This window comes from Dipodomys merriami, unplaced genomic scaffold (assembly GCF_024711535.1).
Source record: "Dipodomys merriami isolate MVZ:Mamm:240054 unplaced genomic scaffold, mDipMer1.0.p SCAF_116, whole genome shotgun sequence".
NCBI classification, from domain to species: Eukaryota; Metazoa; Chordata; class Mammalia; order Rodentia; family Heteromyidae; genus Dipodomys; species Dipodomys merriami.
Window position 1 is genome coordinate 4,121,442 of NW_027202449.1, and position 24,236 is coordinate 4,145,677.

The 24,236-nt window shown below is 44.4% G+C and overlaps 1 protein-coding gene across 1 annotated transcript in view; it reads left to right on the forward strand.

Moving 5' to 3' along the window:
* Positions 1–382: 382 nt before the first annotated feature.
* LOC138822818 (chromodomain Y-like protein 2) overlaps positions 383–24,236 on the forward strand; it is a gene marked incomplete at its 3' end in the record, with an annotated part of 94,355 nt that continues 70,501 nt past the window's right edge. Inside the window, exon 1 of the mRNA XM_070015743.1 lies at positions 383–650. Coding sequence (XP_069871844.1) covers positions 627–650 — 24 coding nt within the window. The remainder of the gene's footprint in view (positions 651–24,236) is intronic.

A 24,236-nucleotide genomic window follows, 5' to 3' on the forward strand; every position in this document is an offset into this window, starting at 1 on the left:
CGACGCGGGGCTCGGCCCCCCACCCCCGGGGCGCGGCCCGCAGCCGCCCCCGCCTCTCCCCACCCCCCGCCCGGGGGCCGGGCCGGGCTCCCGGGGGGCGGGGACTCGCCCAGTGGCAGCAGCGTCCGGGCCGGCGGCGGGCGCGGGTCGGCTTCCTGCAGGCGGCGCCGGGGCGAGCCGTCGCCCGCTGCAGCCACCGCCGCCAGGTCTCCGGGTCGCGGGGGCCCCCCGCGGCGCTCGGGCCGCGTCCGTGTTCCCGGGCGGGCGCGCTGCGCGGCCGTCGCTGCTGCCCGCGCTCGTGCCGCCGCCGCCGCCGCCGCCGCCGCCGCCGCCGCCGGTTACGCCAGCCCCGCCGCCGCCGCCGCCGCCGCCCGCTCTGATTCTGCGCACAGGCGGCCCCCGAGCCTGTCATCCTGCAAAAACACAGTTTACTCAACACCCCGCGCACACACACACGCACACGCGCACACGCGCGCACACACACATACACACACGCCCGCACGCACCCCGCGCGCGCACACCCCCGCGCGCGCACCGCCCCGCGCGCACTGCCCCGCGCGCACACGCACGGAGGGGCGCGAGCGAGCAGACGCGCACACCCGGCGAGCCAAGTTCCGCAGCCTGGCATGGCTTCTGGGGACCTTTACGAGGTACGGGGGGCCGCGGGGGGGCGCGGGCCGGCCCCGGAGCCCCGCGGGAGGCGGCGGGGCCGGGGCGGCGGGGCCCGGGCGGCGCCGGGCCGGGCGCGAGCGGAGTTCCGAGCCCGCGGTGGCGGCGGCGGCGGCGGCGGCGGCGGTGGCGGCCGGAGGGTGGCGGGGGCCGGGCGCGCCTCCGCCTCCCCCGCCGCCCGCCCGCCTCCCGCGGCGCCCGCGCCCGCTCGCTCTTTCTCTCTCGCTCTCGCTCACTCTCTCGCTCACTCCCTCTACTTTGGGGCCTTGGCGGGGGTGAGGGGAGGGAGCCGGGCGGAGCCGGGCCGCGGAGGTAGCGGTCCCGGGGAGGTGCTTCTCCCCGACGAGCCGCCCCGAGTGCAGAAAGTACAGGTAAAAGTCGGCGCCGGACGCGCCGGGAATGCGGGGCCCGGCGTGCGGGGGGCGGCGGCGCGGGCCGTCGTGGCGCAGCCCGGCCCGGGCGAGGCGGGGTCCTGGAGGGCCTGGTGGAGGGGGCGGCGGGCCGGGGTTCCGGAGACGCCCGCCAAGCCGCGCCCCCCCCCCCCGGGGGTCCCCGCCGGACCCTCCCCTCCCCCCACCTGCTGCCCCCGCCACCCGCTCGGGAGCCCTCGGGCCGGGGCGCGGGGGCCGGGGCGGGGGGGGGGGGGCACCGCGGCCGTCCATGCGGGTGTCGTGCTCGCCGAGGCCGAGAGGGGGCGCTGTGGAGGGCCCCGTGTGGAAGGGCCGAGAATGTCGTCGGAGGGGCGGCGTGGAAGCCCTGATCCCGAGCGCCCCCTCCTCCGCCCTCCCCTCCGCCCGCCTGCCGGGCCCGTGGGCAGGTCCACGCTGGGAAGAGCCGGTGCAGGAGGTTTTGAAATGGTTTCCCAAGCCGAGGAAGACTTGGCGTGCACGTGGCATCTCTCGAACAATGGAGGAAGACCCATGGCCCCTGGGGAGAGCTAGGGCCCAGTTTGCCCCTCGACCACAACCGTTCCTGGTCCCCCGCTTTGAACAAGAGGACAAAGGAGAAATAGCCACCATTCCCTGGGGGTGGGGGTGGGGGGATCCCCTCCAAGAGGTGTCGGTCCCCAAGAGAAGAAGGCTCAAGTGAAGAAGCCCAGAGACCCGCCATGTGCATGTGCAGCCAGAGGCCTGCGGATTCTCCCGGAAGCCAGCGCCAGGGGTCTCTGGGTTAACTCCGCTCCCATCCCAGGGCTTGGGGTCAAGATGAGCGCCTAGAAGGGTGGAATTCGTCTTTGGGGTAAGGGACTGCAGAGGTGATTTACCCGCCATGAGCGTTCTTTCCCCCCCCCCCGTCCCCCCCCCCCCCCCCCCGTCTCTTCCTGGACAGCCCAAGCTTTTCACATAGTGGATCTGCTGTTTAGTGTGGGGAGAGGAGGATGGTAAATAGGACACTCAGCACCTTGGCCTCTGCTGTCCTCATGGTCTTCTGGATGATTTAGGGCCGAGTGAGGCCCAGGCAGGGACCACCAGCTGGCAGGAGTGGGTAGGGTAGGTGTGGAGAAGTTCAGAGCCAACAGAGAAGACAAATTGGGATAGAAAACCGGTGAAGAATTTTGGCAGAGGTGGTCAATGCACCACAAGCTCATTGGTCTCTTTCAAGATGGCAGAGATGTTTCTGAAACCATGTTGAAATACAGCAAAATGGAAAAATTGGGCCTCCTGAAGTATAACCAGCTGCCACCAGGGCATTACCTGAAAGTTGACGACCTTCTGGGATCATGAAGTTTCCTATCCATTGATGTTCACCTTGCCTGGGTGACAAGTGGTATTGGGAGGACATTAAGAGCACATATCAGGAACCACCAGTACTTCGCCATTTCAAGTTTGGAACTTAGGAACCTTTTGGGGATAATTTCTTACTTAATGTTCATATGAAACTGCCCTCCTTAACATTGATAATTATAGAGCCAGCTGGGTGTGAAGACTGGATGTTCCACAATGGCCTTGAACTATCTTAGCACCTCAAGAGTTCTTATTGAAGTTCAATGAGCAGGACAATAATAATAATTACTTTTGCGGTAGTAGGTAATTGCACTAGATGTAAAATGGTTTTTCCTGTGGCTGGTTATTTGCATAGTCATTACTAAAGGGGCTAAATTGCATTATGAGAATATAACCCATGTCAACATTTTCAGAGCCTGTGTCTACATTACATAACATATACAGAGGGATTTAATTTGTGGTTCAAATTTAACTTTAAAAACAAGAAGTGCTAAGTGTACATTAGCACACATATTTCTAACTATAAAATGGTTGTAGGCATTAAAATTGGAATGTTGATTCAAGGAAAATTCTTGGAATACCCAGTGCAAAGATTGACCTTGGAAGAAGAAAAAGCATCTCATTCTACATTATGGTATTATCTTAATTAAATATTATATTCGAGTGTACAGAAAATGGCCTCTCATAGCCTTTCACCAATAAACCACATTTTGAATGGGCTAAGTGGTTGTGTTTGTAATTGATACATTTCACCTGTGTGTGCTGGCTTTCTCAATGACCTTTTCTGATAAAGATGAGATTTACATTGCAGAGATTCTTTTTTCTGTTGGGCCTCTCAGACAATCTTAACTCTTAGGAGTAAGCCTTCCATAACTAGTATTTTTAAGAAGTTGGTGCTGATTTAAAAGACACAAGACAGTGAAAGTTTCATTTCTGCAGTGACACTCTTCAATCATAATAGAGAAAATATGGAGCCAAGCCGAGGTTCCAACAGCCTTTTCTGTTTTGTTTCTGCTATAGCAGAGTTCCTATCCTCTTCCCATGTATTTAGTACCACCCTTATGAAGGTGATCTGAAGCATTTACTAATGTCTTTGAGTAGGTCTCCATCTGGATAGAAAATGAAATTCCACTTGAGATGCTTTGGGCTATATTCTGTTGACCATAGGAATTGTCAGCCTCTGGGCCAGGTGTAGATTGTGCCTGTAAGTGCATGAATGCGTGCAAGTGAGCATGCTTACCCTGCCTCAATGGTAAATAAGGAAATGGATTTGAATAAATCCAAATGGAGCATATAATCTCTAGACGGTCACTATCCCCAGTGGTCCTTGTAGCCTTGCATGCTCTTTCCTTCGTTGTTGACATTACTAATGGGGCTCCAGTAGACATTAGTGCTTGCAACCCATCAATGCTTGTCAATCATTTGTGAAGATATTTGGGTATTAGGAAGATATTGTCAGTAGAATAAGAAACCTGGTTTTCTTGACTTGACCGTCTTCAGGTCCCAAGATCCTAGCCATTACTCATTGAGTGTATCAGTGACAGAAGACTGGTATAAGTACACATAAAGCCCTTTGGGTGACCTTTATTATTTCTTTTTTGGATGCTGGTACTGAGGCTTGAACTCTCACTTAGGGCTAGTATTCTTCCACTTGAGCCATACTTCTACTTCCAGATTTTTGCTGATTGGGGATATGAGTCCGATGGACTTTCCTCTGGGAGCTAGCTTCAAACCATGATCTTGAGATCACAGTAGTGATCCTGAGTAGCTAGGATTACAGGTGTGAGCCACCAGCACTGGCAGCTTTTGTTGGTGTTATGCTCTGTATCATCTCTTTCCTTCTCTAGTTTTGGCTTCTTGGTAGTAAGGGTGGCTCAGTTCTGTCTCTGGAAGGAAGTATGACTGAGTTGCCGAGTTCTTTACCAGAGAAACAGACTGCTCTTCATTAGAAGAATTTTTAGTTTCAACCATGTGGCTTTCCTTGTTGAGTGGTGTTTTACTGCTTCTACCCTGTGATTAACAGACCTTGTGAAGGAGGACTCCACTTTGTCAGCAAAAAATGGTCCAAGAACATGGATGTTTGTAGAGGAAATATGTAGTGGCCAATTTGAAATGGAGATGAGTTGACAGTTCTTTCTTTGTCAACATTGAGTTTACTCATACTTTCCAAAGTATAAAATTGTTTGGGAAGTTCAAGCTTAACAGTGTGAAGTTATTATTTTTTTTCCTGGTAGTGACAGTGGGGTTTGAACTCACAGCCTTATACTTGCTATGCAAACATTCTACCTCTTGAGCCACTCTTATAGCCCCTGTTTTCATTGGTTATTTTCTAGGTAAGGCCTTGTTTTATGTCCATGCCGACTTGGACCGTGATCTTCCTATTTGTGTTTTCCTGGGATGATAGGTGTGTGCCACCGGCTCAAGCCATTGTGCTTTCACTCCCCTAGCTTGGGATGATAGGTGCATATGCCTAGCTATTAGTTGAGATGGAGTCTCACAAACTTTTATGCTTGGTTTGGCCTTAGAACTTTGATCCCATCATCCTCCTCCCAAGTAGGTAGGATTACAGGCTGCAGCTGCTGTGCCTGGTCTGTAAGTATGAAATAGTTTTAAGTGTGAGGCTTGTCTTTCTTTTGGGATTGATATCTTGTCTCCCTCCATGTAGATGGAGCTCTATAATATAATAATATAATAAAGAGTATAAGTTACTTGATTTTTTTATTCCAAATAAAAATAAGAGGATGATTTTAGGTTTTGGAAAGAAATTTAGTTAAAAATAGGCTCTGACCAGTGATGAACACAGGCACTTTACCACTACATATGTACCTGTGTTCTACAAAGTCACACACTAAAAATAACAGAGCTTAGGGGGAAAACAGCATTGACTCAGACTGCTGAAAAGCCAGAAACTAACAAAAACAACTCTAAGAAAGAAATAGAGTCTGGTTAGGTTCCACTGAAGGATGCTTACCCTTCTCAAATCACTTCATCTTTTATAGCATTCACATTGAGCTTGCATTTCCTTCTTTCTGTAGATGATATGAGGCCTTTTTTTCTGATAAAGACCAATTCCATTGGAATTAAATGTGTGACTTTCTTCATTCTGCTGGGAGGGAGGGGCGGAGAAATGTCTTCCTAGCTTCTTCATCTGTTCTTAGGGTTTCGCCGTGCAGGCTAGCATAGTGGCAGCCTCATTGGATCTTGAAGCCACTACATCATCCACGTCAGCACTCTCCCAGCTTTGTCCTAAGGTATTTGGTTGTCTATGGCTATTGCAAAATACTGACAAGCTGGCAGAAGTCATATCCTAACCAATGCAGTTTCCTTGTTCTCCCTCTTGCTCATTTACCAATCACATCCAAGGAGATTTCTGTCAAAGACGTGTACTGATGGAATAGATGGGGTGATACAACATCTTGAATTTCTGTACCAGTAGTTGGAGGACACACAACTTCCCAGAAGGATCTGCTGAGTTGGGTTGATTGTTGATCATAGTAATCATGTGATGAAGATGGAATGAGTGTGCGATTCTCCCACCTTTGAAAGTTATTTAAAACCACCTCCAGGGTTCGTAATGGCTTATTTTTGAGTAGCCTTTTAGGTTGAGTCACTCGTTTTTTTCGGGGCCTTCAACTTTCCTTGGAAGAAGTTGATGTGGCTCCTTGAAGCAGTTCAAACCTGGTAACTACTAGTGGTCTGAAGTGTTGGAGACATGGCATTTCTAGTGGTATGTCTGCCTCTGTTGGATGGAGAAAAGGGGTCTAGGTTGGCTTAATTCATAGCATCATCATTTATTTGTGGCTTTCACATTTACAGGTTACCAAATATATTCCCGGCCATAGGGAAATGATGAGGTCTTTCAACAGCCCGTGGTCAGGGAGATGACTTAAGAAAGTGGGTAGAGCCAGGTACGAGTGGCTCATGCCTATGATACTAGCTACTTAGGAGGTTAAGATCTGGAGGCTCATGGTCCAAAGCCAACCAAGGCAAAGAGTGAGATATCATCTTAAAAATAACCAGGCTGAAAAAAAAAAAAGAAAAAGGAGGAGGCAACAATGCTTGATAAGAAATGTACTCATTACCTTGCTCATGTAATTGTAACCCCTCTGTACCATATTTTCACAATAAAACAAAACTTATAATAAAAAAAATAACCAGGCTGGGCTGGAGGAATATCTCAAGTGGTAGAACCCCAAATGAGCAAATAAGCCAAGCTGGTGCAAAGTCCTCAGTTCAAGCCATGGTACCACCTAAAACAAAACAAAAAAATCAGGTAGTTCTAGTGCGATACGGGCTCTCCAGGAGCAGGTTGAGGGGGGTGTGTGGCCCAACCTGGGGGGATGGGAATGCTTTCTAGAGGAGGTGATGGTTTTTAGTAACTCAGCAAATGAGCATGATCAGGCTTACAGGATTTATTGAGAACGCTTGTTACCTTTTTAGTTTTGGAAAGCACTTAAATTTGTATCTTTACAAATAAAAGCAAAAGAAAAATATTATGATATACCTATGATAACTTGTTATGTGTTTAGCATATCATGGTATTCAATATGTACTACCGTGGTATCTGAATTAATTACAACATCAGCTTTTTTTGGTGTATATTCAAAGCAAGACTGGAATGGTTCTTCTCACACATCTATGTAATTAAGAAACCCAACCTAGCCGGGCGCTGGTGGCTCATGCCTGTAATCCTAGCTACTCAGGAGGCTGAGATCTGAGGATCGCGGTTCAAAGCCAGCCCGGGCAGGAAAGACCGCGAGACTCCTATCTCCAATAAACCACCAGAAAACCGGAAGTGGTGCTGTAGCTCAAGTGGTAGAGCGCTCGCCTTGAGCTGAAGAGCTGAGGGACAGCGCCCAGGCCCAGAGTTCAAGCCCCATGACCGACCAAAAAAAAAAAAAAAGAAACCCAACCTAGGTATATCTTATTTACAACCTGTTTTACTTTCACATAAATTTGCCATGTTCAGGGGATCAGGGGGAAGAACATGTTTCCTCTTACCCTGACATCTTACTCCATGCCGTGGATTGTAATGGCAATTTAACTTTCCCTCGAATTTATAACTTTGTCCTATTCCCTACTAGACATTTAGATTGCTTCCATTTGTAAACCAATATTGCTGTTTAGAGCACCCACAAACATCATTATTTGTATGAATACCTGAATATCTTACTGTTTCCCTCTTGGTAAATTCTAAGAAATTACTAGAATTTTTAACACTATTGAGACACCACCCAGGTTACCTATCTGAAATGAGTGACCAGATTGGAGGAAGATGTAGGAGCAAGGTGACTGGTTAGTCCTGTATGTTGTCTTAGTAATTGAAATGAGATGATGATGGCCTGAACTAGAGAAGTAGAAATAGGAATGGAGAGAAATAGACATAATTGCAAGACTTAAAAACAACCAGCACATTTGGTATATCAGTCAGAATTAAATACACAATAGCAGTGGCTTAAACACATGAAATGAAATTTAGAGTTAAGCAGTCTAAGATTGGTTTGTTGGTCTATGCTGTTCAGAGCACAGGCTATTATGGCCTCTTCAGCTCTGTCTCCTGTCCTCAGGGTCACTTCATGGTTCAAGGTAACCATGAAGTTCTAGTCATCATTTTCAGAAATAGATGGGAGGGTGAGAATAGATAGCTTGTCTGGAAGTTCTATACAGTCCTGCTTTCATCTTGTTGGTCTGACCAGAGTCATGTGGTCATACCTAGCGGCAAAGAAGCCTGAATGGACTGCAGCTTTTAGCCACAGTTGGACCTCTCCCCCTCAAATAAAAGTTGGCAGGCAGGATGTAGGTAGGAACGGGATGAGGGAAGGCAGGAGTTGAGGGATATCTGGGATTCTAGGTTCGTCATTGGGTCGGGGTAGAATGGGGAAGAAGCGTTGTCTGAAGGAGGCCGTGGAAAGGGCAGAGTGTGGAGTGCTGGGGAACACGTGGGCATACGTTCATGGCAGTAGGTAACAGGCGCCTGAAGCCCAGGAGCTGTTGCTAGAATGGAGAAAAGATTTGGGGCTCATTCACGATTGGAAACATGAGGATGGGACAGTGATGTGACCTTGGACGTCTTAGAGATGGAAAGAGAAAGAAGATGAGATTTACAAGGAGTAGCAAAAAAAGTAGGAGAAAAAAAATAAGGGTCTTTTTTTTTTTTTTTTTTTTGGGTCGGCCTTGGGGCTTGAACTCTGGGCCTGGGCGCTGTCCCTCAGCTCTTCAGCTCAAGGTGCGCGCTCTACCACTTGAGCCACAGCGCCACTTCCATAAGGGTCTTTTCTATGGTGTAAGGCAACAAACGAATCACATTTTAAGAAAGAGGGTGTGGTTAAAGTGTCCTTGGATTGAATAACCAAGAAATCATCAGTAACCCCTTGGAATCCATTCCACTGAGTGTGTTGGTGGTGAGGAAGGGCTTGACGACGTGGAGTGCAGGGATAGAGACATCTTGGGTGTGATAGGTCAACGTCTATCCAGGGTAAAGTCTGATGATGGACCTGCCGGCCCCATTTCCCCTTCTACACATGTTCTACTGCTTTGGATGACAGAGGTAACAAAAGCTTTTGATGAAGACATTGGATTACTGGACTTCACATTCTCAGATGTGACTTTTCTATGAGTCTTAAACACCTTTCTCTGGTGACCTATGATATCATGTCTGATGTCTTCCATAGACAGCAGGAGAAAGAAAAGTAGAACATGTACAATGCAGTCAACATGGAACCTTTTTAATGTATAAAATTTTCTCAAGGAAAACAATTCTTGGGCACAAATAGATAAAATTCCTCCTCAAGGGCTTTCTGCAGCAGCTTTTGTCTGAGAGAAGCGGGTTGGGCAGAACACACATCACGGTTGGTGAGTCAGTGTGATGATGGCAGCTTACTCGCTATGTTCTTCAGTTATTTGATCAAACATGGCCTAGGTGTTGCTGTGAAGATCTTTGGTAGATGTGATTGCAGTACATCATCAGTGGACTTTAAGGGAGATTGTCAAAGATAATCTAAGGGGTCTGAATCAGTCAGCTAGAAGGCCTTAAGACTAGAACTAGAAATTCTGCCTGAAGATAGCAGGTTGGTCTGTGCTGGAGAGTTTCCAGCCTTTCTTTTTTTTTTTTTTTTTTGTCGGTCGTGGGGCTTGAACTCTGGGCCTGGGCGCTGTCCCTCAGCTCTTCAGCTCAAGGCGAGTGCTCTACCACTTGAGCTACAGCACCACTTCCGGTTTTCTGGTGGTTTATTGGAGATAGGAGTCTCATGGTCTCTCCTGCCCGGGCTGGCTTTGAACCTTGATCCTCAGATCTCAGCTTCCTGAGTAGCTAGGATTACAGGCATGAGCCACCAGTGCCCGGCTAGTTTCCAGCCTTTCTGATGACCTCTTGCCCCTTGGATTTCCTACTTGTCTGGTGAACCCATAGCAGGCAAGCCAGTTCCTTGCAATGACATAGTGTATATATCCCAGTAATGGGCATCGATGTTGGATGAGAGCTCTTGTATTTTTGGAAACTCCCTGATTGAATCAATTACCTCTTCAAATGAATGCCTTGCTGTCAGTGTGTGTGTGTGTGTGTGTGTGTGTGTGTGTGTGTGTGTGTGTCAGAGAGATGAGGGGGGAGGGAGAGGGAGGGAGAGAAAATGCAAATCTGGAGCATAAGTCTGGAGCTCTGGCTACAGACCTGAGCAGGTAATTCCAAGAACCTGCCAGGCTGGGTGCTCTGTCCCACTGGAGTTGCTCTTGGGGTCAGGTGCCCGATGGCACGCCTGTATGTCTGTGTCATAGTGGCACCTGCTTGAGTCAGCTTCTGGCACTGAGAGGTTAGGCAAAGTGGTTAATGGGAGTTCACTTTTCTTGTCCCGATCTAACTCTTACTGTCCCTTCTGCTAGCCCATTGCCATCTCCTATGTTTATCTGTTAGGCTTACCAGTGGGTAGAGTTTGCTTCCTCCAATGGGCATTCCTGTAGGGCAAGACACATCCTCTAGCAGTAGTTTCTCTGTGGAGGATGGTATAACATTCTCTGTTCCAGTTTCTGTTACAAAGGGTATGGGTGCCCACGTTATTCTTTCTTGACTCCACTTGCCCCATCTCTTTGAGAAACTCCCAGTGGTGACCTGTCACCATGTTGCTTTTTAAGTGGTTTAGGGGAGAACCCATCTGTGGGCTAAGATTGTGGGCCTTTCACTGCCATGCAAGGAATTCTTTTACTGAGGAGCCAACACCCAGTTTTCAGATTCTTGACAAGGGAACCTTCTCCATTAATGTTCATTTCTTTGTCTTCTAGTTCAGTGTTTCAGAGACTGTGTCAAGAGTCTTATTAACCAGGGGTGGAACTATGCAATTGGTGGGTTTGGATTTTATTGAAAGTTGTCATTGGTTCAGTAATCTATCACTCAGATATTTATTGTGTGTTAATTCTGTGCCTAGAACTGTGCTAGCTATGTTAGCTGGGTGCAAGGGTTGCAGCACAGTGTCTTTTAAATTCTCTCTTGGAATGCAGTGTGAAAAAGCCAACACTTACAGACAGTTCTGTGCTTTATTTATTTATTTATTTATTTATTTATTTATTTATTTATTTGGGTCCGGTCGTGGGGCCTGAACTCTGGGCCTGGGCGCTGTCCCTCAGCTCTTCAGCTCAAGGCTAGCGCTCTACCACTTGAGCCACAGCGCCATTTCCGGCTTTTTTCTTTTTGCTTATGTGGTGCTGAGGAATCGAATCCAGGGCCTCGAGCATGCAAGGCAAGCGCTCTACCACTGAGCCACCTTCCCAGCCCCCTGTGCTTTGTTTTTTTTAAAAAACACAATAGAGTTTTCTATGTTGACAGGTACACCCAGGTCAACTCTCTTTTTGTGAGCAGGCCTCACAATACAGTTCCTTTTCCTTGTATTTTGGCAAATATTAAAACTTGTGGTTAGTGTACTTTTATGGTGCTATGGGACTTGAACTCAAGGCCTTGTGCTTAGTTAAGCAGGCATTCTATCACTTGAGGTACACTCTTAAGTCCCATTTTCTTCATAGTTCTGTTTTTATAGTTTCAGACAATCTATTTTAACCGTATTCATCCTTTTTCATTCTCCTTGTTAGCATAACCCCATCTCCCTAGTACCTATTTCTTAACAGAGTCTACTTTTCTATCCCCACCCTCCCATCCCCCATCAGCAGCTCTCATTGAGGTTTTTATTGTCAGGCCCTATTTTTTTTTTTTTAAGTTATAGCTTTGTATTATTCTTAAATCATTCCTATCCATTTTTCCTCCTGTAAAATTGTACAAAGAAATGCCCTTTTACAGCAAGTCACAATACTCAGATGCCATTCTAGGTTCAGGTTTGGTGGTAAGCAGAATTCTGGCATAAGAAATGTGTGATAATAATAGGATGTCCAACACTTTGTATCCTTATGTTGTTGGGGTTTATTATGAGTTCTAGGTCCCTCTGCCCTGACCTTCAAATGTGAGAGAAGGAATGGAAGCAGTTGTTAGGTGTTAATGGCTCAATCATGAAACAGACATTTCCATCTCTTTCCTTCTGTCAGAGTTCATGATTGAATGAATAGGATCAGAAGCTAGCAAACTAAACCAAACCAAAGTGGGTACCACATCTAATGGCTTCACATAACAATCCTGAGGCTATTCCCCCCCCCCCCCACTCCCACCTTAGGTACAAGCAAGCCAAATGCAGGAAGATAGGGAATATTGAGGTTGTCAATATTCCAAATTTCCTCAACATTCATTAAAAGTTTTGGCTGTTAACAAAAATAGAATTCACTTCTCTGATCAGTTAATTCTGTATTAAGAATATCACAAGCTAAGACATTCTCACACATATCCACTTTGACATGTGGCTGAGATTTGCCATTTTCTCTGCCGGACACTCAGTTCTGTGGGACAGAGATCATCTGGGTTAGTCATGGTATTATCCATAGCTGGTGGCCCGCTACTAGGCATGTAGTAACCTTTTAGTGAGCGCACTCATTGAATGATTGAAAATGTTTGGAGCCTCTGCTTCCAGGGCATGTGGGCTTTCCCTTCAGTGGCCTTCCTTTCCTTGTTCCCTGTGTGCCTTAGTCTCCCCCTATTCTGAGAAGAGTTTTCCAGATTTTTTTTTGAAATTTACTTTTCCATTTTTCTCGCCACTGTGACCAATACAGGATTATTAGGTAGCAAAAGTCCCATAAAAATACCCTGGGACCTTCAAGTTCTTGTTCCTCATTGTGTGTGACTACTGGGTAGAGAGCAGCCATTCTGGGTCAGCCCCTTTCCCATGGAGTGTACACAAAGGCTTCCCTATGGTTTGCAGCTGCCTCAGCCCCCCACCCCCAGCTCTGCCTCTACTCTAGCTTCCGTCATTTGGCCAGTTACACAGACACCATCCATTCTAGATTGTAATGGAGCCTTGTGTCCAGAGAGTTTCTTAAGAGAGTTTCTTGTATCTCATGTCCGTGACGATGTGGGGGAGGTGGGATTGGACAGGTGATAAAGAGCTGGCATGCACTGTTACAGCTGAGTCTCCATGGAACCTGGTGGCCACCTTGGGGCTGTGATGGCCCTTCAGAAACATTGGTCTTGGCTTGCTTAGTTCTGCTCATCATCAGGGTTCACAAAAGCTTCCTTGTTGACAAAGCTTCCTTGATTCATCAGAGTTTTCTGCCCCTTCTTTGGACCCCCCTAGAACCCTGTTCTTGCAGGATAGCACTCACTTGTATTGGTTATAGTGTATTTTGACTCTTATGAGCGTAGTGACTCTGTCTGACTTGTTCAGTCCTTAGTGTGTTACAAGACACAAAGACAAATCGGTTTCATGAAAAGCACTTCATTTATGTAAAGTTGAAATTGCCTTAGATATCTCTATAACCTGTTTGGTGATGATACTGAAAGGAGTTCTTAGTCTGTCAGTTTTCCTTAACTCTTGAGTCGGTTTTCTATGTCTTCATTGATCAGTTAATCAGTGGTCATTATTTTTTTTTAATAAGTGAAACTCACTGAAAGCATCTAGCTTTGTGTTTTAAGTGCATAGGACATCTTCAGAGAATTGCAAAATCTTAGAGCTGATGAGAATCATCAGTTTCCTTTGTCACAAACATCTCCCAACAGATGATAACAAAATGAGTGACACTTACAAAAATGTTAGTGTGCTAAAGGAGACATGCTTTGAGATGTGAAAACTGGCTTCTTTGCCATCACTGATACCTGAGTGTGTCATATATAAGGTACAGGCTATGCCTTTCCTGAGTTTTCTTGAAGGTATTGATGCCATTATTGCTTTCTTTTGCAAGATTGTACAAAAGATAAGTGGGTGTAGATGTCTTACACCTGTAATTCTAGCTATTCAGGAGGCTGAGATATGAGGATTGAGATTGAAATCAGCCTGGGCAAGAAAAGAAAGTTTGTGGACTCTTATCTCCAACCAGCTACCAAAAAAAAAAAAAAAAGGAAGTGAAGCTGTGGTAGAATGCTAGCTTCTAGCAAAAAAAGCTCAGAGATAGCACCAAGGCCCTGAGTTCAAGCCTTAGGATTGGTACATACACATACACACAAAGGATTATACGAAGGAAGCTGCTGAGGGTTAGCATGGCCTTTAGTCTTGATAGACTAGTTTCTCACCTCCTATCTGACAGCACAGGTCTTGACATTATGAGGAATCCTGATATCTAGACTTTTTCAGGAAATCCAAACTTTTGTGTTAACTGTTGGAAGGCAGGCCAAGTAAGGGAATCCAAAACACAATAATATAAAGAGCAAAGTAAAAAAATGGGAGTGTCTTGACATTTACATTTTTCTGCTTTTTTGGTTTCTGTTGAGACCTAATACCACATCTACTTTGAAGAATCTGGTATAAGTGGAGATTTGTGAAACAGGTTTTGTAGTTAATAGAGAGATGAAGGGAGCTGTACAGTGGCTGCTTTTAGGATGCAAAACATGTGGGCCTTGTTAAAACTGCAGACCTAACTTTCTCTGAATTGATGCTGGCAGTGGTTGTTTTCTCACATTCCTTCTCAGACATGGTAGAGATGATATGATGTGTGCAGCTCTCCTTTGTGTTTTCCTATGTGTGGTATTGACCTTTTGGTGTCAGCCTCCTTTATTATTGACCTAATAACTTGCTCTATATCCTTTAGAGAATACCAGTCTGTGATCCAAAATGACACTTGTAGCATTTACTGAAATTACTAGAGGTGATCTCTTCCATTTTGGCGTAGTGCTGGCTATTGAGAAATGCTTTGATTGAATGAACTGAAGTCAGCCCTGTGCATTCTCCATTTGTGGAACAGTGAATTAAGTCACTAAGAAACCATTTTTCTCTTCTCTGCTGCCACCCTAGATCAGCTTTTATTATTGAATAATATGATTTCACTCTTCATCTTGCTAGGAAGTTTTCATTTTACTTGTAGTTTTGCGATTTTGAATTATTAAAGGATGTCAAAGATTTTTCTGTGGAGATGATTATGATTTGTTTTCCTTTATCTTGTTAATGTAGTGTGTTACATTTTAAAAAAAGTTTTATTTTCCTGTAAAGATGCTGTACAGAGGCTACAGTTAGTTACATCAGCAAGGTAATGAGTACATTTTGAACCATCCTTGCATTCCTGGGATAAACTGAGTTGGTCATGGTATTTACCCTTTTCCTTTTAATATACTGCTGAATTTGGTTGGCTGGTATTTGTTGAGTATCTGCTATTGTATTCTCAGGGTTGTTGACCTACAGTTTTCTTTTTGTGTGGTCTCTTTGGTTTTGATATCAACACTAGTGCTGTTCTTATAAAGTAAGTTTGAAAATGTAATCTTCTCTTTAATTTTTTTTGAGAGCTTGAGAGTATTGGTGTTAATTCTCTAAATGTTTAGTAGAATTTGCCAGAGAAGACAACTGGTCCTAGGTTTCTCTTATTGGGAGGTTTTGATTCTTCATTCATTACATTTATATGTTATATGTCTGTTCACATTTTCTATTCATTCTTGTCAATTTTGGGCATTTGTGTGTTTCTAGAAATAATTCCATTTTATGTAGACTATCTAATTTGTTGTAGAGTTATTCATGGTCATATGATTATTTTTATTTCTGCAAAGTCTCTAGCATTTGACCTTTCATTTCTGAGTTCAGCAGTTTGAATCTTCTCTTTTGTTCTTAATAAATCTAGCTAAGAATTTTCAACTTTTGTTTTATCTTTTTCAAAGAAACCATAGTGTCTGATTTTTCAGTTCTGTATTTTGTTTCCATTTTAATCTTTATTGTTTCTTTCCTTGCACTAGTTATATGTTTAGTTTCTTTCTAAGTACTTAAGGTGTACAATTTGTTCATTGATTTGTAACTGACCTAGATTGCTTCCTTGCTTGCTTGCTTCCTTCTTTTTCCCCTGTCCTTTTTTCCCTTCCTCCCTTCATTGCTTTCTTTTTTTCTTTTCCTTTTTGGTATCACTTTTAGCCCAGGTTGGCCTTGAACTCACCGGTATCTTAGGCAGACCTCAAACTCAGAGTCCTCCTGACTCAGACTTCCAAATGTTGGGATTACATGTCCAACTTTTTGTGTGTGTGTGTGTGTGTTGGTCCTGGGGCTTGAACCCAGGGCATGGGCAATGTCCCTGAGCATTTTTTTTTTGCTCAAGGATAGCTTGATTACTAGCCTCCAGAAGTGGGAAATGAATTCTTAATGTCTACAACTCCCTCTTGGTGTTCTGTTATAGAAGCCTGAAGATAAAGGTGTGTGAATACAAGTACATGCAGGTAAGAAACACTTGTGACAAGTAACATTGGTGAGAGGTCAAATTCAAGATTTATTACATAGCCCTGATGGCCACTGCGCAGGGAGAAGGTTGGGAATGAAGGAAATTCCAAGTTTAAGATATTGTCAGGATCTGGAGCATATTTCTCATCTCTCTCATGGGTCACAGCATGACTGACTTAAGTGCAAGAGACATGAGCTGGGAAGTCTATTTTGGGGTCCTGTCCCCAACTCCGTCCCTCATGGACAGTGTGCCTGGGCTTTTAGCTCTTGAGTCCTGATGGTGTCTTGTGTGGACTGCGAAGAGCAGATATGAGACCAATAGGAAGACTAACTGGGTCAGTCATGTTAGGTGCTGGGTTCTTCTGACACCTGTGGGGGGGTGGTACCTGGGACTCTCCAGAGAAGAGTGCCACTTTTTAGTCTTCACAGAGATCAGCAATGCTGCACCTTGCACATGATGCTATTTGGTGACATTCTCAATTGCAGTTCCTCTTCCTAACCTAGGGAAAGATGGAGAATATTCAATGCCTGTCATGTGTGGGGCCCTGGGTATGCACTGGTGGAATGACTTCTCTGGCCCAAGCCAGCATTTCAGGTGTGCTCTCTGGCATTAGTGGCTATACAGACACAGGCTGACACCGAGAGGCTGCTTGTACTTCCTGTGCTGGTCTATTGCGAGCGTTCTTGAAAAGTATTTGGGGTTGCTTTGGGCATTGACACAAAGTTGTTTGTGGGATTATTTCCCATTAGGTGTTTCGCTTTATGCCCATCTGATAGCCTTTCACGTAGACGGTTCTGTTTTCTATAACTGCAGCTGAGGGGAGGTTCTGTATGCAGCAGGAGTCTTAGCCATTCCAGAAAGCATGGCTGCAAGTATTCTCACAATTGCATTAAACAGCTGTTAAAAGTAATAAGTAAAATCATGCTTTTTCCTGTCCTGAGACTTGTAGCTTAATATTTAATGTCTGCAAAAATGCAGATGGACTGGGTGCTGGTGGGTAATACCTGTAATCTTAGCTACTCAGGAAGCTGAGATCTGAGAATTGCAGTTCAAAGCCAGCCCAGGCAAGAAAGTTGGTGAGACTCTTAGCTCTCTAATTAAGTGCCAAAAAGCTGGAAGTCGGGCTGTGGCTCAAGTGGTAGAGCACTAGCCTTGAGCAAAACAAGCCTCAAGGGACAGCATTCAAACCCTGAGTTCAAGCCTCAAGACTGGCACACGCGTGCACGCACGCGCGCGCGCACACACACACACACACACACACACATGCACACAAAGAATGCAGTGCTGATGTATGTGGAAACATGGAGGAACTTTGAAAACCCTGTAAAGAAGCGACCAGTCACCCAGGAATCACATATTGTTTGATTCCATTTATATAAAGTGACCTGAATAGACAAATCCATAGGTACAAAGGGATAGAAGGTAGATAATTGGTTGCCAGGGAGACGGGGAGGTTGGCAGGACACAGAGCAGCAGCTAATGGGTACAGGGTCTGAGGGAAGGAGATGATGAAAAATGTTCTAAAATGGATTGTGGTGATGGTTGCACAACTATAAATGTGCTCCAAACTTCTGACCTGCTACTTTAAAGGTTATTTATACAGTAGATGAGTCATAGTTAGTTGTACATGGGTAAGGAAGAGAGCATTCACAAAGGGGATAGTCAAGTGGCCAATGAAACAGGAAATTTTAAGCTCTACTACCAAAACTGAAGTAAAAAAATCTATCCTTTACCTAACATTTTTGGAAGACTTTTTAAATAGTAATAATTGATTTTGACTAATGTTCCGTGAAAATGACGTCACCCAAGAACATCTCTCTTCTTTTATTGTTGTCTAATATTCCATTTTGTGTGGAAAGACCACATTTTGCTTCATTGTTCATGAGTTATTGGGCTTGTGTTGACTCTGTGGCTTCTGTGAGCATGCGTGTGCGGGTTTTGGTGTGGACAGACAGGTGTCTTCATTCCCCTGGGTCTGTTGGTAGGAATGGCTGTCTCGGCAGCACCAGACTCCCTGAGGAGCCGCTCCCCGAACCACTCCCCAAACCACTCCCCCGACAGTAATTATGTGGTTGCCCCTTTTCAGTGCTTGTTTCAATTTGATGGGGAAAGTTGTCAGAATGAAGTTGGACCTCAGAGCATCCTGATAACAATGTCACTGGGTGCTAAGGCCACACCAACAGGTTCCTGGGCTTTGCTCTCCCCTCCCTCCAGAGGCCTGCCCATCTGAAGCACTTGGCATGGGCCCTGGCCTGTGACGTAAGAATCTGGGCCAATTTCTTATCTCACTGCTTAAAACCTCATTTAGAAAGCTGAAGTGTAAATAAGATGGGGATGTGGACTCCATTGCTGAGGGATATCAGAGTCATCTCTGGAATGGCAGAATCTCTGCTTCTTTGCACATTTAAACAAAAGTGTATTTACTACCAGACCCTAAAGATGGACAATTGGTTTCTGTTTTTATGTTGTTGTTGGCCGTGGGGCTTGAACTCAGGGCCTGGGTGCTGTCGCTGAGCTTTGGTCGTGGTGGTAGGCTAGTGCTTTACCACTTTGAGCCGTAGCACCACTTTTGTTTTTTTTTTGTGAATAATTGAAAATAAGAGACCCACAGACTTTTCTGGGTCTGGCTTCAAACCATGATCCTCAGATCTCAGCTTCCTGAGTAGCCAGGATTATAGATGTGAGCCACCAGTGCCCAGCTGGTTTCTGTTTTTTAAAATTCTATTTCCAAAGGAAAATGACAACAGTGGTCTGTAGACAGTTCTCTGGTATTAGCCCAACACTTTGCCTTTTCCCTACAGTTAGGTAAAAACCAGGAAGATTTTTTTTCTTTAAAGTGTTGGAGCCTGGGCCTTGAGCTCAGAACTGACACTTTCTCTCATTGGCCAGTGCCTACCAGCTGAGCCACGCCCGTGCCTCCAACCCCTTACATACAGTGGGAGAATTTTAGCAACCATTTATGCAGGACACATGAATTTTTCTTGGAGTCAAGGGTAATCAGTAGGCGTGAATTCAGGTATACAATACGCCACTTTTATTTACCCTAAGCATTTTAGTGTTGATGGTGGTTATCTCTTAATTACTCTTACTTGGAAACACTTTATTTCCTACATCCCTGTGGTAGAAGACTTGTATCCTGGGTCTGAGTCTTTCTCTCTTGTATGAGAGAGGGGCTCCATTTTCGCAGATTGCTTTTTATCTCCCTTAGAGCCATTTCGCTGCTGTCCTTATGTAGGTCGTGTGTGTGTGTGTGTGTGTGTGTGTGTGTGTGTGTGTGTGTGTGTGTGTGTGTGTGTGTGTGTGTGTGTGTGTGTGTGTGTGTGTGTGTGTACATTCCCAAGGCCATCTGCACATCTACAAAGCCTCTGAAGTATTGATGTGAGGATGGCATGAACTTCGGGGAGTAGGTGAATTAACCAATGCAGAACTGTATGAACAGTGAGTGTGGACAGCAGTTCCAGCTTGTGTCATGGTGGCCTCTTTTCTGTGAGGTCTTCGTGGATTACCCTTTGGTCAGAAATGACTCCATACGACATTCACATTTCAGCAGTTTTGAGTTCCTTTTGGGTCCAGTGTTTTTAGGCTTTGTGGAGCTGTACACTGACTGGGCTCCTGGTATTGACCGCCATTCCCAACGCCGCCCCTCCCACCCCCAGTCTGCTCCCGAGTCTTGAAGCTCAGCCTCCCTCCCTGCAGTCTTACTCCTCCTCTGACACAATTTTTTTTCTCCTTGTTGGAGTCCTCACCCTGACATTGGGACGAGTCCTGGGGACTCTTCACAAATGTATGTGTACCACCTTCTCGTACCTCTCAGTATCCTCAGCCTGCTTTTCTGAAGCTGGGACTCTCAAGGCAGAGACGCTTCCCTAAGTACCCCGCCTATCCCAAGACCTTCTTACTGACAACTATGTCAAGGGGTAGATGTATTTAAGAACTTCTGATATGAGTCTAGAACAGCGTCTGTTTCATGTTAATATCTAAAAAAAAACCCCGATGTACAGGGGCAGGGAGTGGAGACACGTGTACAGTGAGATATTTCAACACATATTTATAAATGATTGTAAATTAGGAAGCACCTCCCCCAGACCATAGAAGACTTGGGTTCCGTTTCTTTCTTTCATGTTAATATCATGCACATAGCATGCACATCATTCTACTACATAGCTTTAGATTGCCACCGGTCACTGTCACTAATCCTTGTTCTGTGAATCAAGTCTTCATTTAGATTTATGTACCATGTGTGCATTCTTTCTGTTTTTCCTTGTCTTTCATGTTTGACCTTTCAATGGGGGATCATTTTTTTTTTTCTTCCTGAAGATTTCTCTAGTTCCATGGGTAACATTTGTATGCTGCATGCGGCCTCTGTGAGCTGACTGTCCGTGCTGGCTCTGTAGTGGGTGATAGAACATTAGTAGCTTACAATCAGCCCGGAAAGGAGTATTTACAACACAGAAATCAGCCAGTACTGACTCGGGTTTTCTTTTCCTTGGTTCAACAAGTACCAACACACCTCTGCTTGGTAATAAATTCTGCTATCGTGCATGTGAGTGTCTTTATTTTAGTCCATTTCAGGATAGTTCCATGAAGAGTTTGAACTGACTTATTTTGTTTCAACATCTCTCTTGTTTTTATTGAGATCTGAGCTGTCACTCTTCCTGCCCCTCCCCTTTAAAAATAATGCAATCCTCCCTCCCTTATCTAGCTTTTGAAGATTTCTTTGTAGGTTTTATTCTGCCTGACATCTTTGTGACTTGATGTTCTCTTTATTAGAACTTCTCTTTGGATACAACTCTTCTAACTTCATTATTCCTTTCTTCCTTTCCTGGGACTTCCATTACACATGTATGAATGCTGTGTTCCTCAGACTCTTAGGTTCCTTTTTTTTGTAATTCTACCTTTTTTCCCCCTCCCTGTTTCTGCTTGTATGTTTTTATTGACCCTAACTTTCACATGACTAATTTCCATTGCTGTTTAACTTTTACTGAATTCTTAATTTCAGTAACTAGTTTGGTTTGTTTTTCTTTGTTAGAGTTATCCACTGACTGTCATCTATTTTGAAAGCTGCAGTAATTGTACCTATGGTCTAATGTTTATTTTGACACTTGGTACTAATTCTTGGTATACCTGGTAAGCTTGGACAGAATGCTGGACATGTATTTAAGTTACAGACTGTGTTCTTTTCCTGTATAAGGAATCCATCCATCCTGTCTCCTGAAGGGATGTACCTTGCCTTCCAACAAATGGAGAAGAGGCAGATCCATTCAACTCAAGACAGGCTTTGTGTGGAGGTCTCCAGGTTATTCTTTCCTCGAGAACTTTTGAGTGCTTGTATTGGGTCGAGGAAGTGTCCCATCTCCATGGATGAGGGTCTGGTTAGGCAGTCATGCTGCCTGGGTTTGAATACTGGCTTGGCTACATGTATCATTTAAAAGAACAGACTCACAAAAACTCTATACTTTAGTTTCCTTATCTTTAAAAAAATCGACATACCAGGGTTTATATTTATTATTTTTTTCATTTTGATAAATAATATTTTATATGATCAGAGGTACATAGACATTATGCTTTTTTTTTTTTTGATCCAGTCATGGGGCCTGAACTCTGGGCCTGGGCGCTGTCCTTCAGCTCTTCAGCTCAAGGCTAGCACTCTACCATTTGAGCCACAGTGCCACTTCCAGCTTTTTTTGCTTATGTGGTGCTGAGGAATGGAACCCAGGGCCTCTGGCATGCAAGGCAAGCGCTCTATCACTGAGCCACCTTCCCAGCCCCAACATTGTGCTTTTGCGTTCATTCCCTAAGAGTATCCTCCTTTGGTCTCACTGTGTGTGAATGACTAGAGTCCTGTGTAATTTATCATGGACCTGGTATATTTAAGATCTAGCTTCTGCATCTGAGAGAAAACATGTACTGTTAGTCTTTTTCACTTACCTTATTTAACACAATTTGTTCTAGGTCCATCCATTTTCCTGCAAAAGACATGTTGTTATTCTTTCTGATGGTTGTGTAAAATTCTGTTGTGTTTAGGTACTCATTTTTTGGATCCACTCATCTATTGTTTTATACTTGTTTTTGAAGGGTTAAATTACACAAGCTATTTGAAGCATATAGCTGCGTACACAATAAGAAGTAAGTGCATAAAATGTGACAACAGAGTTGAAACTTTGCAGGTAGACTTGGGTAGGGCCCTAGCTATTTTGTGAAAATGGAATCACTAACAGCTATTTCAACTCTGCTTTGGCCACATGTAAATTAGCCCAGTGGTTATACCTTCCCAGCCGTCGCTGTGCATGCTTCTTCTGCCTGAGCATTCGCCTGGAGGCCATTACCTGCAGCTTTGCAGATTTTTAGAAAAGCAACAATCCTTGTAGTTTTTTTTTTTTTTTTGGGTCCAGTGGTGGGCCTGAACTCTGGGCCTGGGCGCTGTCCCTCAGCTCTTCAGCTCAAGGCTAGCGCTCTACCACTTGAGCCACAGCGCCACTTCTAGCTTTTTTCTTTTTGCTTATGTGGTGCTGAGGAATCGAACCCAGGGCCTCAAGCATGCAAGGCAATCGCTCTACCACTGAGCCACCTTCCCAGCCCTGTTGTAGTTTTTCTTACTGTCGAACCTTTATCTTTCATTTGTTCATTGATCATTTCATGTTTGTTTTTCTCCGCATACTTATTTTTGACATTTTTTTTTTTTTTTTTTTGTCGGTTGTGGGCTTGAACTCTGGGCCTGGGCGCTGTCCCTTAGCTCTTCAGCTCAAGGCGAGCGCTCTACCACTTGAGCTACAGCGCCACTTCCTTATTTTTGACATTTAAAGAAAATTTTGTAAAGGTGATATACAGAAGGGTGACAGTTATGTGTTCATGTGTTGCTTGCCAAGCCCAGGATTCATCTCAGCATTTAACTATCTTTTAGTTAGGTTGCAAACTTGTTCTCATATGTTTTCAAATCTTGATTATGCCACTGCTTGATGTCTAGAAATTCAAAATATTTATTGAATAAAAGCTTTTAACTTTCCCCATAGACTTAGGAATCACATCTCTCTCAGGCACATACATCTGTGCATTTATTAATTTTTACATTTAATTCTTGACTTAAACCAGACTCATATTTGTTGATGGTATGAAGTAGAAATTCCATAAGGTTTTCTTTAGTTAATTAGCTATCGAAACCAACTTCACTGGATCTAGAATCTAAAATGATGTTTTTATGATGTATAAATTCTAGCATGTATATATATATATATATATATGTATGTATGTATATACACATAGCACATAGTATGTGTGTGTGTGTGTGTATATATATATATATATTTGCACATTGTGCTTACATAGGTGTGTTCTTGAGCTTGTATGCAATTCCATTTTTGGGCTTCCGCATTACTCTAATGTAAATGGTAGTGTGAGAGCTAAATGCCATTTTTTCTTTTTTTGGTTGTTAAGTTTTTTTGGGGGGGGACATTTCTGATTCTTACTGATTTAAAGTAATTTTTTCAAGTTTTTAAAAAATCCAAGTGGAATTTTGATTGAAATTGTGTGAAGTTTAAAGTTAATGTTGTGAAAATCAACATGTGAGTGTCTCCAGTTGGGGTAACCATCATTTAAAGATGTATCTATCACTACTTCATGGATTTCTTCATTTAATCCTGCACAGCTTTTTTTGAAGATCTTACACCAAATTTTGTTGATAACAACGGATAGAAACAACCTGTCAAAAATAAAACTGACATTCCTTAGAAATCAAGAAAGCATAGATTGTAGTATTTCTTTTATTGTACATTAGGATAGGTTTGCAAAAGAGAAGTTGTAATCTTGAATGTCATTTGTATACATTTCTTTTTAAAAATTATATTTGTATAGTTGAAATGGGGGGGGTTACAGTTATGTGAATCAGGTATAATAAGTACAATTCTTCCTCAACCATGTCTCCCCTTCTGTGGCGCGGTTCCATTCTTTCCCTCCTGTCTCCACCCATAAGGTATCTATCCAGTTCATTTCCACACAATGTCTGGTGACTATCATATCCTCATTCCACCTTTTATGTGCTCTCCCTTTTCTTTCTTTTATTTTTTTGTGCCAGTTCTGGGGAATTGAATTCAGGGCTTGGACACTGTCCCGAAGCTTTTTTGCTTAATAAGGCTAGTACTCTAC